At 44.5% G+C, this 19,999-nt stretch overlaps 2 protein-coding genes across 6 annotated transcripts in view; one reads left to right on the plus strand and one right to left on the minus strand.

Annotated features, from left to right (window-relative positions):
- The window catches only part of TIMM21 (translocase of inner mitochondrial membrane 21), a 71,713-nt gene extending 56,232 nt beyond the window's left edge, over positions 1 to 15,481 (minus strand). The window contains exons 1-2 of the mRNA XM_029587153.1: positions 15,359 to 15,481; positions 14,192 to 14,372 (exon numbers count right to left, since the gene is read on the minus strand). Of these exons, the coding sequence (XP_029443013.1) occupies positions 14,192 to 14,372; positions 15,359 to 15,481 (304 nt within the window). The remainder of the gene's footprint in view (positions 1 to 14,191; positions 14,373 to 15,358) is intronic.
- The window catches only part of FBXO15 (F-box protein 15), a 229,876-nt gene continuing 225,079 nt past the window's right edge, over positions 15,203 to 19,999 (plus strand). For 3 of the 5 annotated variants that reach the window (XM_029590885.1, XM_029590886.1, XM_029590883.1), the window contains exons 1-2: positions 15,203 to 15,532; positions 16,954 to 17,116. In XM_029590885.1, the coding sequence (XP_029446745.1) occupies positions 17,004 to 17,116 (113 nt within the window). In that variant the 5' untranslated portion in view covers positions 15,203 to 15,532; positions 16,954 to 17,003. Of the gene's footprint in view, positions 15,533 to 16,953; positions 17,117 to 19,999 lie in introns of those variants that run through there. The other 2 variants (XM_029590881.1, XM_029590884.1) reach the window with 2 other exon arrangements.

Below are 19,999 nucleotides of genomic sequence, written 5' to 3' on the forward strand. Positions count from 1 at the left end.
TCTAACACACACACACAAGCTCTTACTCATGCACCCATTCTACAACAGGCACACAAGCTGTCACTCATGCACCCAGGCACCCATTCTAACACACACACACACACACACAAGAGCTCTTACTCATGCACCCAGGCACCCATTCTAACACACACACACACACAAGCTCTTACTCATGCACCCATTCTACAACAGGCACACAAGCTGTCACTCATGCACCCAGGCACCCACCCATTCTACCACACACACACACACACAAGCTCTTACTCATGCACCCAGGCACCCACCCATTCTACCACACACACACAAGCTCTTACTCATGCACCCAGGCACCCATTCTACCACACACACACACACAAGCTCTCACTCATGCACCCATTCTACAACAGGCACACAAGCTGTCACTCATGCACCCAGGCACCCATTCTACCACACACACACACGCACACAAGCTCTTACTCATGCACCCAGGCACCCATTCTACCACACACACACACACACACACACAAGCTCTCACTCATGCACCCATTCTACAACAGGCACACAAGCTGTCACTCATGCACCCAGGCACCCATTCTACCACACACACGCACACAAGCTCTCACTCATGCACCCAGGCACCCATTCTACCACAAGCACACAAGCTCACATGGAGCCTCTTCTCATTGTTTGGCCTCCACTTCTCAGCCACCTCTGGCCTGACCTCCCGCGGTACGCAACGTCTCTCCAGCCGCCTCCCGCAGCGTGCAGGGTCTCTCCGCTCTTCAGCCGCTGGCAGCGGCGCACAGCGTCTCTTCGTTCTTCGGTCCCGCCGCCGGCAACGTGCAGATCTCTGCGCTCTTCAGCCACCGGCAGCGGCGCGCAGCGTCTCTTTGTTCTTCGGCCCCGCCGCTGGTGACACACAGGTCTCTCTGCTCTTCAGCTGCCGGCGGCGCGCAGGTCTTTTCGTTCTTCGGCCCCGCTGACGTCGGCGCGCAGGTCTTTTCGTTCTTCGGCCCCGCTGGCGTTGGCGCGCAGCGTCTCTTCGTTCTTCGGCCCCGCTGACGTCGGCGCGCAGGTCTTTTCGTTCTTCGGCCCCGCTGACGTCGGCGCGCAGGTCTTTTCGTTCTTCGGCCCCGCTGGCGTTGGCGCGCAGCGTCTCTTCATTCTTCGGCCCCGCCCCTAGGGAGAAGGGAAGCGCAAGCGGGGCAGTGGAACACCGGGAGCCGCGACACACCTGCCGGAGCTTGGCGACACACTGGTGTGTCGCGACACACCGGTTGCGAACCACTGCTGTAGAGTACCCTTTTCTAAAACCATGTTGATTAGGGTTTAGAATGTCAAACTCTGTTAGATAGTCTTTCAATTGATATAGTACAACTGATTCCAATAGCTTTGCCAAGGAGCATAATGACGCGATAGGTCTCAGACTGAAGACATCCATAAATGACGAAGATTTGTTTTTTAAAATAGGCAAAATTGAAGTCTGTTTCAGTGGCTCTGGAAATGTTCCTGATTTTAGTGATTGATTGATTATCAGAAACAGATGATCTGAACAGCTATCAGATAAATTTTTAAATAGGATGCCCGCACATGGATTTAAAGGGGAGTTGGATACTTTTTGCTTGCTTAGTACATTTTGAATGGTTATCTGAGAGGTAGGGTGAAATTCTGTCCATTCAGAGTTTACTGCTTGTTGTTGGTAAGTGGGATAAGGCAAAATACTAAATTCTTTCACAAGATTTTCAATTTTCTGTTGAAAAAAATTTGCTATTTGATCACAAATATCATTGTTAATCTCTGGAGTGGTTATAGAATGATCTGTTAATGATTTTACTATATTGAATAATATAGCTGGATTATTGTTTGCTGATGCTATTCTATTAGCATAGAAACTTTTCCTTGCATGCTTAACTTCTTTTCTATATAGTTTTAGCGTATTATGGATGTCAGCTTTCGATGTAGGGTCTTTCTGCTTTAACAAGGTGCATTCCTTTTTCCTTAAGGAAGTTTTCAAAGTACGTGTCTTATTGTTATACCACAAAAGGTTAGGCTTTGCTTGGGAGTTTCTTAGTGTAATCAATCTAAATGGAGCCACAGCATCTAATGTTTTTATAATAGATTGATTCCAATCCTCTACGGATTTATCTACATATTCTGCTAATTTAAGAGGTATATTAAAAATAAACTCATTCAAAAATTCCTCAGAAGATATATTTTTCCTTTTTCTGATTTGTTTAATCATATTTCTTAAATTTTTTCCCGGAAATGAGGCCAGGAAAGAAATTAGATGTTGATCGGACCAGGGAACGACACGATTTATTAGATCAGCAGATAATATATTCATATGAAGAGGATTATAGAAAACTAAATCTAGGATGCCACCTTTGATATGAGTAGGTTCAGTAATTAATTGAATCCAACCTAATCCAGACAAAGCATCTAGAAAAGAAGTAACAGTATTGGAAGGGTTTTCGTTTTTTACTTGTAGATTGAAATCCCCTATAAGTAATGTTTCTTGCAGATTTAAAGTTAGGGAAGAGATAATTTCTAGGAATTTTGATAAATGAGTATTTAAAGTTTTTGGTGGACAGTATGTTAAAATTAAATTTAAATGTTTTGTGGAGAGAATTAAAAATTCAAAAGGATCAGTGTTAGAAATCAGTTTTCTTATAGGTTTGAGAGAATCTCTTATAAACACTAGTAGGCCTCCTCCTTTGCATCCAACTCGCGAGACTGAGAAAGCACTATAGCTGTCTGGGCATATATTGTTTACTATTACAAAATCTGTTTCAGCAACGATTCCATTACTTTACTAACCATGGAGTTCGGACTTGCTGGACTGTAGTTCCCAGCAGGGCCGGTGCAAGGGGATTTGGTGCCCTAGGCGAGCCTTCTTCCTTGCGCCTCCCCCCCCCCCCCCTTGCGCCGCCACCCCTCAGTCTCGGCCCTGACTCCTACCTCATTCTCGATCACGCCCGCTGTGTGGTTTTCTGGGTCGCGAGCAGATTGGGCACTGCTTGCGGCCCGCCAAATCTCCACTCCTCCTTGCCGCCGCTTGCAGCCCCATATGACTCGCACCCAGTGGTGCACCAAGGGTCTCCAGCGCCCAGGGGCTAATACATTTGTGTGCCTCTCCAGCATCCCCCCAGTAATCCTTCTTGTACTAATGCTTAAGGTCACAGAAAATAAGTGGCATCTCTAGACAGAAGAATTTGGGGGGGGGGGGGGGGAGAACCAAAATGACATTTCTTCATCACACCCACCTCTATAGCATAGATCCTGCTTTAAAACTGGTTATTAAAAAAGTGTTAATAAAAAAGTCCAAAGGGTCTTCTGCATAATTTTAAAAAGCTGGCCAATTTAACACTATAAAATTATTTGATAGCCTCATTCAACTATGAGAGTGAAGTCTGGAAAATATAGGAAGGGACAGAATGTCAATATAAATCCTGCACCTCCAGTTCTGTAACTCTGTGCATCCACTGAAATTCCCCCAAACAATGGAGCTTGGATGTTTCCCTTACAGCTCATAAGAACATAAGAAAATGCCATACTGGGTCAGACCAAGGGTCCATCAAGCCCAGCATCCTGTTTCCAACAGAGGCCAATCCAGGCCATAAGAACCTGGCAAGTACCCAAGAACTAAGTCTATTCCATGTAACCATTGCTAATGGCAGTGGCTATTCTCTAAGTGAACTTAATAGCAGGTAATGGACTTCTCCTCCAAGAACTTATCCAATCCTTTTTTAAACTGCACTAACCACATCCTCTAGCAAAAAATTCCAGAGTTTAATTGTGCGTTGAGTAAAAAAGAACTTTCTCCGATTAGTTTTAAATGTGCCATATGCTAACTTCATGGCATGCCCCCTAGTCTTTCTATTATCCGAAAGAGTAAATAACCGATTCACATCTACCCGTTCTAGACCTCTCATGATTTTAAACATCTCTATCATATCCCCCCTCAGTCGTCTCTTCTCCAAGCTGAAAAGTCCTAACCTCTTTAGTGTTTCCTCATAGGGGAGCTGTTCCATTCCCCTTATTTTGGTAGCCCTTCTCTGTACCTTCTCCATCGCAATTATATCTTTTTTGAGATGCGGCGACCAGAATTGTACACAGTATTCAAGGTGCGGTCTCACCATGGAGCGATACAGAGTCATTATGACATTTTCCGTTTTATTCACCATTCCCTTTCTAATAATTCCCAACATTCTGTTTGCTTTTTTGATTGCCACAGCACAATGAACCGATGATTTCAATGTGTTATCCACTATGACACCTAGATCTCTTTCTTGGGTTGTAGCACCTAATATGGAACCCAACATTGTGTAATTATAGCATGGGTTATTTTTCCCTAAATGCATCACCTTGCACTTATCCACATTAAATTTCATCTGCCATTTGGTTGCCCAATTTTCCAGTCTCACAAGGTCTTCCTGCAATTTATCACAATCTGCTTGTGATTTAACTACTCTGAACAATTTTGTGTCATCTGCAAATTTGATTATCTCACTCGTATTTCTTTCCAGATCTCTGTTTCCTGTCTTTTAGCCAGTTTGTAATCCACGAAAGGACATCGCCACCTATCCCATGACTTTTTACTTTTCCTAGAAGCCTCTCATGAGGAACTTTGTCAAACGCCTTCTGAAAATCCAAGTATACTATATCTACCGGTTCACCTTTATCCACATGTTTATTAACTCCTTCAAAAAAGTGAAGCAGATTTGTGAGGCAAGACTTGCCCTGGGTAAAGCCATGCTGACTTTGCTCCATTAAACCATGTCTTTCTATATGTTCTGTGATTTTGATGTTTAGAACACTTTCCACTATTTTTCCTGGCACTGAAGTCAGGCTAACCGGTCTGTAGTTTCCCGGACCGCCCCTGGAGCCCTTTTTAAATATTGGGGTTACATTAGCTATCCTCCAGTCTTCAGGTACAATGGATGATTTTAATGATAGATTACAAATTTTTACTAATAGGTCTGAAATTTCATTTTTTAGTTCCTTCAGAACTCTGGGGTGTATACCATCCGGTCCAGGTGATTTACTACTCTTCTGTTTGTCAATCAGGCCTACCACATGTTCTAGGTTCACCGTGATTTGATTCAGTCCATCTGAATCATTACCATCATCATACTAAAAGATATTTTCAAATTCTGGTGTTACCTCACAGTAACAGCAGCACAAACACCTTTCACTGTCAGACACATTGTGAACTAACACAAAACCCCGCAAAAAAGACACTCAAAATATATACTGCAATCCCATCATAACATAACAGTAATAACACCAAGGACTCAAACAATAACCCTACCTGTGAATAAGCAAGGGTAAATATTACACTGAGTCCAAGAATACCAATACACCACCTGCTAAGGAAACAAAACAAACCCGATTGCTATAGATCCCTATACAGACACTGGCGGATACGGACCCCTTACCTATCCGTCTTCCCTTCCCTTCTCTGTCTGTGATTCTATCCTAATGGGAGGGGGCTACTCAACTCCACTAAAAGCTATGACGGAACACTATAGTGAAGTGTTCGATAAACGTAAATGTACGAAACCCGGAATGATTCAGCGATGCACCCACAGGTGGCCCAGTTTGTGTGTAAATTGGCCTCCGGCAGGAACTTTCAATTTCCAAACGGCCACGAGGGTCCTGAATATAGTTACGCAAGAAGGGAATCCGGGTTGCCCTGAGGATAAGCCGTACATAACTGCTTGGATTGCAGTTATTGAGAATCCTCCGTCATGGGCGAAGAAGTTAGTGGAGGGAGCCGCCCTCGTAATGGTGGCGCAAGTGAACAAGATGGGAGACCGGAAGTCCCCAAACCGGAAGAGAAAGGGAAGGGCGGCCATCTTGGGAATAAAAGATCATGCGTCATCTGCGGCGGCCATGTTTGTAGTGCAAGGGAATGCACGGACTCAAGAAAAAAAAATTAAACCCCTGCCGCCTGCAGTACCGTCCGACGCAGAACATCTTCTGCCGCCACCGTATGCCCCCAGCTACCCTCAACCGTATAATGTGCCACCAGTTCCCTCAGCCCCCGCCAATGCCCAAGCCGATTCTGAGCTAGTGCCGATTCCCGAAGCACGGCTTGAAGCAGCAGCGGCAAAAGTTGAAGACGGCAGCGAGTCGTCCGTAGCCGGCGGCACTCGCAGTAAAACCCAAGCCGCAAGTTTGCAACTACCAATTAGGGAAACGACCACCGTAGTTCCCGTGGTCCCGACTGAAGAAAACGAATATCATACTACGCAAACAATAAAGTTATTTACTTACATACCTTTCACTTCCAGTGATCTTTTTAACTGGAAACAGCTTGGCCCCTCTTACGCTGACAAACCAGATCAGATGATAGATTTTTTACGGGGAATTTTTGCAGCCCATAACCCCAACTGGGCTGACATTCGGCATCTCGCCTCCATCCTTTTCACCACCGAAGAGCGCCGACAAATACAATTAAATCTGGAAGAAGCAGTTCGGCTGGGAGCTGGGTCAGATGGTAATCCAGATGAAGCAGTGAAAGAACAAGCCCCAGTCGCCGATCCCCACTGGGATTTCCAGACCACGGCAGGGCGCGAGCGCATTGCTGCATATCAAAAAGCATTTCTTGAAGCATTAAAGAAAGGAAAGAAGAAAGTTGTGAACATGGGAAAGATCCAAGACGTGGTGCAAAGGAGAGACGAGACCCCCGGAATCTTTCTGGAGCGATTGATGGACGCATATCGGCAATACAGTCCATTTGATTCAGAGGACCCCAAAAGTCAGTCCGTGATAGTGATGAGTTTCGTCGGACAATCCTGTCCCGATATCCGCCGGAAGTTACAGAAGTCAGAAGGATTTGAGGGAATGACTATTAGCCAATTAAAAGCTATGGCCGACAAAGTTTATGTAAACCGAGAGCCGGACGGAGATAAGAAGGAAAAGAAAGAAAGTAGAAAGTTAAGAGAAAGTGTTAGTCTGTTAGCCGCAGCGTTGGAAGAAACTAATTTCGGGAACTCGTCCAGGCACTATCAAGGATATCCTGGACCGAGAGGAAGGGGCAGGTCGCCCTTGAGGGGGCCGGCCAGAGGACGAGCAAGTAGAGGAGGATCGTTTAGAGGGGGAAGGATGCCGTTGGGAGCCAATCAATGTGCATTCTGTAGACAAGAAGGACACTGGAAGTCTGAGTGCCCGGAATCCCTGCAAGTAAAGCAGGAAGGATATACTCCGTCCACACCAAAAGAAGCTGAATGGCAGATGGCCGTAGGAGAAACTTCTGGCGAAGACAATGAAACATGACTAGACAGGGGAAATCTTCCCCTGGATCCCTTAGTGGAAATTAAAGTAGGGACTGAGACGTTTAAAGGACTGTTAGACACCGGGGCACAAAGATCAGTCATGACTACCGCTATCACCACGCCCACTTCAAAAAATATTTCCATCGTCGGAGCCTCTGGAAAGCCACTCATCGCTCCTTTTCTCCAAAAACGACAGGTCCGAGTAGGGGGACAATTAGTATCGCATCAGTTCCTCTATGTCCCGGGATGCCCAGTCCCACTTATAGGGAGAGACCTCCTTTGCAAATTAAGAGCCACTTTACAATTCGAATCTACTGGAGAAATCAAAGCATCCTTCGCTGATAACCCAGTCTCTCTCATCTGCCCACTCCAAGAAGAATGGAGATTGCATCTCCCCATAGTTGAACACGTCACTACGCACCGATATGGAGAAAACACCATCCTCAACGAAAAGCGCAGACAGCTGATGGATAGTGTACCTAAAGTGTGGGCCGAACAAAACCCAGGAGGAATAGCCATCAATGCTACCCCTATTTGGATCGAGATGAAACAGAATGCACAGGTGATCAATCAACCTCAATACCCCATTCCACATATGGCCAGGCAAGGAATCGAGATACACTTGCAGAGACTGTATAATTTGGGCATTCTCCGGCGAATCCGATCTGCTTGGAACACCCCTTTGTTGCCCGTAAAGAAACCTGGATCTGATGATTATTGACCAGTACAAGACCTAAGGAAGGTGAACAGTCAAGTAGCAGATCTAGTAGCCCTCGTGCCAAATCCATATTCAATCTTAGCCCAAGTCTCCCCTGCATCAAAGTGGTACAGTGTCATTGATCTCAAAGATGCCTTCTTCTCCGTCCCGGTGGCGGAGGAATGTCAAAAGATTTTTGCTTTCACATGGGAAAATGCACATACTGGAATAAAGCAGCAGTACACATGGACTCGTTTGCCTCAAGGGTTTAGGCACTCACCTACGCTGTTCGGTGAGCAACTGGCAAAAGACTTGAAGATGTATCAAGTGAAGTATGGGCCAGTAATACAATACGTGGATGATCTTCTGTTGTTTCGAGAGACGTATCTCGAATGTGCAGTATCCACTCTTCAGCTGCTAAAGACGTTGTACTCAAAAGGATATCATGCAAGTAAAAAGAAAGCGCAAATCTGTGAATTGGAAGTAGAATATTTAGGCTTCCAGATCCGTGGAGGAACCCGTTTGTCTGGGAATTTCTCGCACCAGTTCGATAAGAGGTCAACCTGTACCCACTTGCAAGAAAGAACTCCGAGCGTTCCTTGGAGCTGCAGGATACTGTAGACTGTGGATTGCTAACTATGAAGTCATTGCTCAACCCCTGTACGACAAATTGCGTGGTAAAGAACCCGAGTCCCAACCTTTTCAATGGGAAGGAACCGAGCTGGCAAGCTTACGTCAATTAAAAGAAGCTTTAATTGAACCACCTGCTCTAGGATTGCCAGATGTAATGAAACCATTCCATTTATTCGTCGATGAGAAGAAGGGAATGGCCATCGGGGTATTGACTCAAACCTTAGGCTCATGGGAGCGACCTGTTGCATATCTGTCAAAAGGAATGGACAATGTTGCAAAAGGATGGCCTGGGTGTCTTCGAAGCATCGCGGCTGCATGCCTATTCATTCCAGAAGCAGTCAAATTAACTTTTGGTCAAACTCTGAACGTAACAACTCCCCACACTATCCAAGGACTGCTAGAGACTCATGGGCCAAAATGGATGACTAATTCACGTCTCGTAAAGTATCAAGCTTTGTTATGTGAAACTCCAGAAATTCAAATACAAGACAGTAAAAATCTGAATCCTGCAACTTTACTCCCAACTCCTACTTTAGTTACTCATAAGTGTGAGGAAATCATGGCCACCGTACATTCCAGCCGACCCGATCTACGCGATCAACCCTGGCAGGGAGCTTGGACTTTGTTCACTGATGGAAGCAGCCAGGTTATTGATGGAGTCCGGGTTGCTGGGTATGCTGTGGTCTCCGAAGATGACATCATCGAAGCCGAGCCCCTACCCCCAGGGACATCGGCGCAAAAAGCAGAACTAATTGCGCTCACCAGGGCTCTACAGTTGGCAGAGGGCAGAACTGTTAACATCTATACTGACTCAAAGTACGCTTTCCTTACTATCCAAGTACATGGAGCTTTATACAAAGAACGAGGATTCCTAACAGCTGAAGGGAAACAACTAGCTAATGCATCTGAAATACATCAATTGCTAGAAGCCGTGTGGGCACCAAAGAAGATAGCTGTCATGCATTGTAAAGCCCACACAGGGAAATCAGATCCCATCGCAAAAGGAAACCAATGGGCAGATAAGACAGCAAAAGAAGCAGCACGTGCACATCAATCACGCACCCCAACTAAAACTTGCCCACTTCTACAATTTCCGGTTGAAGTCCCTGTTTATTCAGTGGAAGAAAATGACTGGGCACAAACTGAACAATTCCACCAGCAGAATGGTTGGTGGATGGTGCAAGGAGATAGGGTGTGGATACCCGACGCATTGGCTTGGACCATTGTCAAGGAAGCCCACAGCAAAACTCATCTTGGTCGAGATGCATTAGCGACCCTATTGGCAAAAACTTACTACATTAACAGACTCATTCAGCTAACCAAATATGCTGTCAATCAATGTGTCACCTGTGCAAGAAACAATCCAAGAAATGGACCTGGTCCAGCACCTGGACACATACTACGAGGGACTACTCCGTTCCAAGTTTGCCAAATCGACTTCACCCACATGACTCCTTCAAAAGGATACAAAGCAATGCTGCTAGCTGTCTGTACTTATACTGGATGGATTGAAGCCATACCCACACGAACTGAGACTGCCAAGGAGGTAGTGTCTCTGCTTCTCCATAAAATCTTACCACGATACGGATTACCACGGCAAATAAATTCCGACAATGGACCAGCTTTCACCAGTGAAGTCACACGACGACTGAGTCAAATTTTGGGTGTCCGATGGCACCTGCACTGCGCTTGGAGACCTCAGAGCAGCGGAGCAGTTGAACGAGCTAACAGGACTCTAAAAAATCAACTAGCTAAATTGTGTCAAGAAACGAAAACCAAATGGCCAGATATCCTGCCATTAGCTTTACTACATGTCCGATGTACTCCAAGAAAGTCTGGTCTAACACCTTATGAAATGATGTATGCAAGACCTCCACCCCTTCCATCTTTTCCTGAATCGTTGCAGATACAAGGGGAAATGTCTCTCAGTAACCAACTCAAAGGACTACATAAGACAGTCATTGCAATTCAAAATTACACCTGTGATACTGAGCCATTAGTCCTGCTAACGCCGATCCACCCATTCCAAGTCGGGAATTCAGTGTGGGTAAAAGACTGGGATGAGTCTGATTTCCTCCAACCACGATGGAAAGGGCCGTACACTGTGTTACTAACCACTCCAACGGCAGTTAAGGTCTTTGGATGCCCTTCATGGATTCATTGGACCTGACTTAAAACAGCTGCATCCAACTGGCACGTCTCCAGGATTGGGGACCACAAGTTAAGATTCACCCAAGGCAGGGACAATGCTAGTCCTGAGTAAAAGACTTCAGTAAATACTAAAGAATATTAACGTGTCCATTTCTTTCCTTCCTTTCAGACTCCATAACTTACGAATGCAACTCTCTACATCATAAAGCAATGTCACAGATACTGACTTCAAAGGTCTACGCAGCATCTGCCTTCTACCTTCAGTTGTCAAGCATTCTACAGATTTCATTACTACTTTTCTGCACACCAACTACCTCTATTTTCCTGCCCCTGAGCAAGAATTGTACAGAATGTATCAAGCAGATCCGTACTACAACTCAAGATGGATTTCAAGTTGTATCAACGATCATCCACCAATCTCAGCCTCCTGCTTCCTGTGCCACACTACCTGCTTGTACCTTAAATACCACTCAAGGCTATCAATCTTTCCATCGATGTCTAGAGGGTAGCAAAGTCATTTGTCATACCCCAACCACTCCTAAGTACTACAATATTACCCTCACAGCAGGTCTACCAAAGAGCTATACATCAAGCATTATCCCAGAAGGAAAGGGCATCTTGTACTACATCAACTCCACTAAAGTTCTTATGGGAGGAGAGACTACCGTCACAATAACCTTCGATGCCTGTGAGGCCATTGATAAACACCCAAATGCACTCCATTGTGGGTCTAAAGCCTGGAAAAATTCCTATGTCTACAACCACAAATACCTCTGTCCATACAACCGAGCCGCTAATCCATCCAGTTGGATACCATGTGGAGGGGACCTGACGCTGTCAGGCTGGGCTCTAGTCTGCGACTATACTGGAGGAGGTTACCATGGCTGCCACGGAATAGGCCGGCTAACTGAAATAACTGGTAACACTGTCTCTATACAATGGCCTATAAGAAGTGAAGGATCCCCCTGGCAAGATACTTGGGGATTTGGTATCGACGGAACTGGAAAAGACCCAATGACTTACATTACTATCACACAGCGGAGAGACAAACCTCGTCCAATTATTCACCAGACCACTGAGTGGGCTATCAGTCTTTCTTCGATGAAATATCTCATGTGACTGAGGAATTGAAGAAACATACAATTTCCCAGCAAGCAAAGAACATGTTCGTTAATTTGGCTGAGAATATAGCTCTCTCTCTCGAAGTTAAAAACTGTTTTGTATGTGGAGGTACAAATACAGGAGAGCAATGGCCTTGGGAAGCCAAAGAGACATTCCAATCTGATCTTAATACGTTAAATACAACTGTAACCTACAACCGAAAAACTCATCCATATGAGTGGGCACTCCAGACTGATGTGATTGGCAGACAATGTATATCTCGGCAACATTCCCGTATCTATACTATACCTGTTGGAAATTCTCCATGTACAGGGGTTCTTACTGCCAATCTAACTAACCATACATGGTGGCAAACTGAAAATTCTACCATGCCAACACCCATCTGGACTGAACCAACTTTAAACAACACATGGACTGCAGCGGGTGTGTCCACTACCATCTTCAACGCCCCAGACGGCTACTATTTTGTATGCGGACGACGAGCCTATGAACAATTGCCCACACACTGGTATGGCACTTGCTTCTTGGCTACAATACGACCCAGTTTCTTCCTACTCCCCATTACTGCTGGAGAAACCTTGGGAGTCCCAGTGTACAGTCCCATGAGACCCAACAAACGTCGCAGAAATTCTAAAGTATCCATTGGAGACTGGAAAGATCAGGAGTGGCCTCCTGAAAGAATTGTACAATATTACAGCCCTGCCACATGGGCTGAGGATGGCTCTTATGGGTATAGAACCCCTATTTATATGCTAAATCGTATTATTCGACTACAAGCAGTACTAGAACTCCTGACAAATGATTCTGCCTTGGCTCTCAACATCCTGGCCAAGCAGAATACCAAAATCATAACAGCTGTTTACCAAAATCGATTGGCTTTGGACTACCTCCTGGCACAGGAAGGGGGTGTGTGTGGGAAATTTAATCTTTCTAATTGCTGTTTACAGGTCGATGACAAGAGTAAGGTCATTGAGGAGATCACTGATCGAATGATACGACTTGCACATGTTCCCATACAGACGTGGACTGGAATACTTGATTGGACAGCCTCCTTGCCCAACTGGCTGACCTCCATACCGGGGCTTAAAGAGCTTTTCCTTCCTTTGATATTTCTTCTTTTGACCTGTACTCTATTTCCTTTGTGTCTACCTCTTATTTTCAGAAATCTCCGTTCCATGATTGAAAAGATTGCTGATCGACGAGCAGCAGCTCACGTCATGATGATAAATAAGTATGTGTCTGTCTCCACTTTCCCTTCCTCTGATTCATCTGACTACGACACTACCGATGATTCTGATGCTGATTCTGATAATGAGTACCTAACCACTAACTTGTAATTTCTCATGGATTCTATGCAACTAACATCACAGAGCCACTTGTTAGCTAGGGTAAGTCGGGCTACAAAGGGGGGTGACACCAATAGGGTACACCCGTCTCAAACCCGTGAAGCAACCAATGACCTAGCAACACCTTAGGGCTCATGTTAAATGACACAGCTTTTAATTATTGTTTGTCGTTTCAGTTACCTCACAGGTAAAGAGTGATACTTCTGCCTTCTACCCGAAGTTGAAGTATCAAAGGGGGGAATGAAGGGGTTCAATTTCGTGACCCCCTGAAGAATGAAACACCTGAACGTCTTCCGACTAACCATGCCAGCAGTGAAACGCACAGCCATTTTGAACGTACTAATGTTTGCAACGCAAATGACACGTAATGCGTAGTGACGCAGTTGCGCACTAACCTTTAGCGTAACCTAACTCCATTTTGGAATAATAATTTGTATTGTATTAATACGAACGCCGCTGTAAAATGTCTAACACGTCAATTAAATGACGAAACGATAGTCTGATCGTAAGCTACACCTACTAGAGGACCACGCTAGCTAATGCTTGTTCAGCAGTTTGTGAAATGTTTGTTCAGCAAAAACCAGGACGCATGTGTGAAAGATAAGAGTTGTAAAGTGCATAAAAGTTTGCTCCTAAGGGGGCGTGGCATGCAGTTGTACTGAGCCTTTGTCTTAGCTGCATCTTGCTGGCAATAAAAGTCTATCTTTACGGATCAGTTGTCTGGGCCTCCTTACTGACTAAAAAGAGACGGTTACAAATACTTCATTCTAGACTGGAGACTGTGATGAAAATTCATTTGAAAGTGGATGCTAGGTTAAGCAAGCCAGGGTTTGGCTGTACCTGAACACTGATAACAGTAAAAACTCCTGTTTTACTAAACCGCTTCCAGTCTCTTATACGAGTGAACGGCCGATGCCCCTGGTAGATATCACGGTCAGTTTTCATAAACAAATCAGCTATTCAGCCAAGACCCTGGGTCTTACCTTTCTGAGCTGTGGTCTGGGAGGGCGGATCTGTTTGCAGCTTTTGCAGAGGTTGCTGCTTGACGCTTGGCGCCCCTCGGCCTGCCCGCTGTTGGGCTTTGAATTGCCTTATAGTGAAGTGTTCACAAGTTCGAGGACGCAGCCGAGCGCAGGAAGCCTGAATTCTCCCCTTTCCAAGTTCTCAGGTACACCTGGTGCTGCCGCGAATAGCTCTGCAAAACTAGCAATTCATGGAGAGGCCTGGGCAACTTCGCACTGAACAAGATTGTTCGCGCTAAGCAGCTAGAAAACATGTTGGATGAAAAAGAACACTGCATCCACCATGTCCCCAAATATTCACAAATCTGAAACTTATTCTTGCAGTTTTGCCATCTACCTCAAACTTCTGTATCCAAATATGACATAATACAGACTGCGCTGCCTTTTCAGAAATTAAAACATGACTGAAGGTTTGACTACACGGCCAAATTTAATAATGCTATTTGCTTTCCGCTCAGTGCATACAGCAAGCTACCATTTTAGCATGCTGACATTCAGCACGGTCGTCGCCATCCTGCTTTCCAACTATTGATTCAGATTGCTGGGAGTTGTAGTTTCCCCCAAGTCTTTTTAATACGTGTTCAAAGTAAATAAAAACTACATCTCCCTGAATGCAACGTAGTGAGCCGTAGCGACAGGCGGGTGAGTGACTTGCCTACCATTATGGCTCTGTGTGCAAAGTTGCTGTTGTGGTTTTTATTCGCTTTGCAAAATGTGATAGGGAGAAAGTTGTGCTAATCAGCTAACAGCTGGAAGGTAGACAGTTTGCATTCTGTGCATGGGTTTAACGAATGCACATGTGCTAATCGTTTACATCCCTCCCCCCCGCCGCGCCGTCTTGTCCGCGAGCCAATTAGCTCTGTCCCAGAATTTCTGACCGCGTCGATTTCAATGACGGCAATAATTACTGTGAGGGATTGGGTGCCGTTTTAGACTGGCTGGGCGTGGTTTTGTGCGCTGCGCGAGGATAGTTCTTAATTAACGGACGCGCTTTATTATTCGAACTTTGAAAGTTGTAGTTCTAGCAATCATAAGTGGGGGGCGGGGTGGCGGATAGCAGTGAGAAGTTGCGACGACTACGACTACGACTACGACTACGATTGTTCGTGCTGTAGTAAAGCGCCTCACCCGAGCGGGGGCAGTGCGGGCGTCCAGCTCTTCGGTTTCCAGGGGAACCACGGGACGCGGGCAACGCCGGGAGGGGCTCGAGCCACAGGTGCATGTGCGTGCTGGCTGCAAATAGCCCGTCATCGCGCCTCTTTGAAGCAGAGGAAGCTTCAGCCTTTCCAGTCCTAGGCATTGGTTAGTAAGAGACATTTTTTTTCTAACGGTAAACGATAATATAAAAAAAAAGAACTTTTAAAGCAAAGAGTCGTCTACACTTGTTTACATTTTTGCTTTTTATCATCTTTCTTTTTTCCTTAGTCTGGTTTGCACCCTGTAGACACGCAACTTATCTAGCTCTGCTTCACTGCTGAGATGTCTGAAAAACAGCAGTTTGCATAACGATTAAAATGAAACAGTAAAACTATAGTTAGGGGGAGGTACAATTTCAGGGACACGTCTCAGGTTTTGTTGCTGGTCTATATTGTCCCTAATCAGATTACATTTCTGGCTTGGTGACTAGAGACCACATATTTTGTTGGTAACAGCAGCTGTTTCTGAATCCTTCACTAGGTTTATAAAGAGGTTTTTTTTCCCTGATTATTATTATTTTTTGGTTAGTCTTTGATTTTTGTCTATCACCGCTGGGAATGGAGCTTCTTTTGTATTTTGCACTGCACAGTTCCTTTGAGATCCCTTTCAGTCTGCTGTGGATTTGTAACCTCTCCCCCCTTCGCTTAGCATGTAGACAGCTTGCTGCCCCCTCCCCTGGTCTAGTCACTGCTGGTCTTGCTGGGGTGTTCCCCCTTTCCTTTTTAGCTGGCCCTTGTGATGACTTATTTAAAAGCATTTATATTCCACCTCTTCTACTGTTTGCGATGGGTGGCCATAAAACACGCACAGAGCTACATATGTGACAAAAACTAAGTGTTAATTAAAGCTCCAACATGTTATAGTTAATAAATGATCTATCATCTGGCCAATACACAACTGTGCCTAAAAACTTCTTTTTGAAAGGGGTCATAAATACTGGAGAACAGAAAATTCATAGGGATGCCATTCAATAGATACTGCAGTCACGCTCTAGCAACTGCTGGAGTTTACTTCTGTCAAAAGTGGCAATATGGTGGCTGGTGCCCAGGGCCGGAGAGAGCAGGAATTAGGCCTGTGCCAGCTAAGAAAAGTAGGTCCCTATGTAAGGTTCTGATATGATACTTAATAAGAGAAATTGTTTTCTAAATTTCCCAAATAATTCTTATTTATTTAAGAAGGCTTTATGAGCTTTTTTTTGTTAGCAAATTCTTCAATTACAATTGAAATTTTTATTTATACATGTTAGAAATTAGATATATTTAGTATTTTTTAAAAATTTTGCCCAACAAAAGTAGGCCCCTTGAACAATGTAGTAGGCCTTAGCCAAATGGCCATGCTGGCACCCCCTCTCCTGGAGTGCTGGTGCCTCCCCATAGCCTACCCCTGCAGATGTACTATACACAGGCTTTCCGTAGACAATTTCCTATTAGGAAACCCACTCCTATTCCCGGCACATTATGGGTTAAAGCTGAAGGTCACAATGCCTGATGGTATCAAACCCCCCTTTTTTCCTTTGTGTTTTGCAGGTAGACTGTGCCTTGGAATGTGCTGAAGGCCCTTGTAGGTGTGTGTGGTCATGGCGACTGGGCGTGGTTGGGTACAGCAGCAGTACAGAGCTGAATTGCAGAGAGTTGGTCTGGCAAAGGAACGGCCTACAGTCAGCCGTGCATACCTTCGTTCTAAGCAAAGGTACTGCTGAAGTAGCTCCTAAGTGAGAGTTGGACCATGCTAATATCTTTTACATTTCCATCTAGTTGTCCCATTTGTATTTGCCAATCATGCTATCTGTCACAGAACTTACTTGATCTCTAGTCTTCTGCCCTCCCTCTTAAAGTGTGTTGCCAAAGTAGTATACATAATTTTTTAGGGGAGGAAAAAAAAAGGAAAACAATTACAGTATTAGTGTTCATTAAAACTTCCCCTCACTTGTTAAGCACAGGGGTAGCCCAGTGGCAGTTCTCTTTTAACAGTGTTTAAGAGATCTTGGACTGTAAGACCATGTATCTTTTAATGGGACAAGGTACTCCTATCTGTGCCCTTCTCTACTACCAATTCCCATTTCTGTGCTTTCCACCTGGCTGTGTGGGGGTTGTGCTTAAAATAGTCTTCCTGAAGTGGTGCATCATGCACCCTCTCTTGCCATGTTTAAATCCCATCTAAAGACCCACCTTTTTTGAAAATGCTTTTAAATCTTATGCCTGTTTTGTTTTTAGTCTTGTTAACTAACTTTCTTTTCTTTTTAACCATTATCTTGCTTAATGAAATATCACAAGTCTCTTGTCCTGTGTGTTTCTCTTAGTAGATTGTAAACTTTTAATCAAGGACTGTCTTTTTGTATGTTTGTGCAACGCTGTGTATGTTGCGTAATAGTGATGATGGGTCTCACTGGATGTCACTGCTTAGGCTGAATCATGCTTGGGAAAAAGGACTGCATGTTTGTTTCTAATTTGTGGACCAATATTCTGTATTAGGTAAGGGTTGGCCTGTGTTGTGCTTGTTTGACTGTGGTGAAATATTCTACTAGCTTGGTAGCATCTGGTGGGATCTATAGCAGTATAGCTTGTTCTGTTTTTCTAATAGGATATGTATTGGTGTTCTAGGGCCTGTAGTAATTTGTTTTTACCTTTTTCTTAGATTTATGTATTTATTTATTAGATTTTGTACTTGCATTCATAACACAGTTCAAAGTGAGGTATGTAAGTAAGCTTAGGGGTGCATGGATCTGTCTGCTACAGGACACTTCCAGTTCCCCTCCCACTTTACTTCATGATCATAAGTTCAGGTAGAGACAATGTGTTCTCCTCAGAATTAGACTTTTATTTAACAGATTTGGCAGGATTTAGCATTTGGAAGATAACAATTCCTGTCTCTGGCATCCTGGCCACTAAGCACCAGTTTATCCTAAAGAAAGCTCTATACTATGGGTGGTTCCAAAGATGCCATAAACCTTAGCCTGCCTAATATATTAATACTTATGGCTAACTTACCCCTGTTCCCAACTTCAAGCGATTTCCTTGTTTACCATTGAAGCAGGCTCTGGCTGGAGAATGTGGGCAGGGGAGGAGGCTTGCATCTGGATCTGGTAGTGACAGAGCTGCTGAGCTGCTGTCTGCTCCTCTCTGCTGCAGACTCTGTGCTACCTTCCACCTCAGGCAGGGCGTCTCTGGTCTCCTGGCCGCACCTAGTCGTCTTCTTCCTCAATAGCAGGGGTTGCTGGGACTGCTTCGGGTTCACTCCTTATTTGTCCCCCGTCTTATACTTTCCAGTCGATAAATATGCATAAGCTCGTGCATAATCTTGTTTGTTTGTTTAAAATCTTTTCTATACCATTGTTAAGCGGGTGCCATCACAACGGTTCACAATAGGGCACAAAAACTATGTTGTATAAAGTGTCTAGAATTCTGACTCTTAAACAGGTGCCATCAAAAATACTGTAACATAATATCATAAATACTATTTGGTGAGTGTTATAAGTCATGTCCAGTTTTTCTTACTCCGCTATAAGATTGGTGTTACTTAACTCTAGTTCTTTGTTGTTTAAAATAAAAAGAAGAATTTAGAATATAAAAGAGAAGACACACTTTAAGAAGAAAGGTATGTGTGTGTGTGTGTTTGCCTGACTGCAGCTAACATTTCCCTGGGTTCTACTCTTGATTCTCTTTGTGGTATGCTTGCTTGAATAGCCATGTTTTTAAATTTTTTCTGAAGGTTTTGATGTCTCTTTCCAATCTGATTTCCACCGGCATGGTGTTCCATATTATAGGTCCTGCTAGGGATAGGGCCCTGTCCCTTACTTGTGTTAATCTGGCCGTCGTAACTGATGGAATAGTTAGCAGTGCTTTGTTTGCTGATCTTAGATTTCTGTGAGGGGTATGTGCGCAGAGGGCTGTGTTCAGCCACTCTGCTTTTTCGTCGTGTATTAATTTATGAATGGTGCATAAATTCATGTAGTGGGTGGAGGGTCTTTGCTGCATTGCTGGTCTTTTCCCCCCTCCCCTTTTCTTCAGGGGGGGTCCTGCCACGAGGCTGTATGCCAGCATCGGTGTTTCCTCAGTTTCAGAATGCTCCCCCTTCATCCAAGGGTGGGGGGTCTTTCTGACTTCTGGACTTCCCTTGGTCAGTCTGTGACTTCTGCTTATGAGCATAAGTTGCTGCATTGTCCCTCTGCCTTGGTTTTATTTATGCAGGAGCTTATAAACAGGCAGATCTTGATAAGGATAAGTATCCTTCAGTTCGGGTTTAAAGTTCTCAGCTGGGCAAAGTTTCTTTTCTTTAGCCGTGGCAGTGTTTTGGCCTGTCAGCATACTTGTCTGCATCCCTCTTTGGCTATCAGTGGTTAAACACAGGATATCTCCCTATAGGTACAAAGAAGAAAAAACATACACAGTCTTGTGTGTTAGTGCTGATATGGTATGGCAGATTCTGAGTATGTATTTAGCAGGGTTTTGTGGTGCATCACAATGTACATGATAGTGGAGGGAGTTAGCTTTGTCAATGAAGTTTGGAACCTAATTATTTTTCATCAGAATATTTACTTCATTAGAAGAGAGAGGCATGACATCATGGTTTAAC

Source organism: Rhinatrema bivittatum, chromosome 2 (genome assembly GCF_901001135.1).
Source record: "Rhinatrema bivittatum chromosome 2, aRhiBiv1.1, whole genome shotgun sequence".
In the NCBI taxonomy this organism is placed as follows: Eukaryota; Metazoa; Chordata; class Amphibia; order Gymnophiona; family Rhinatrematidae; genus Rhinatrema; species Rhinatrema bivittatum.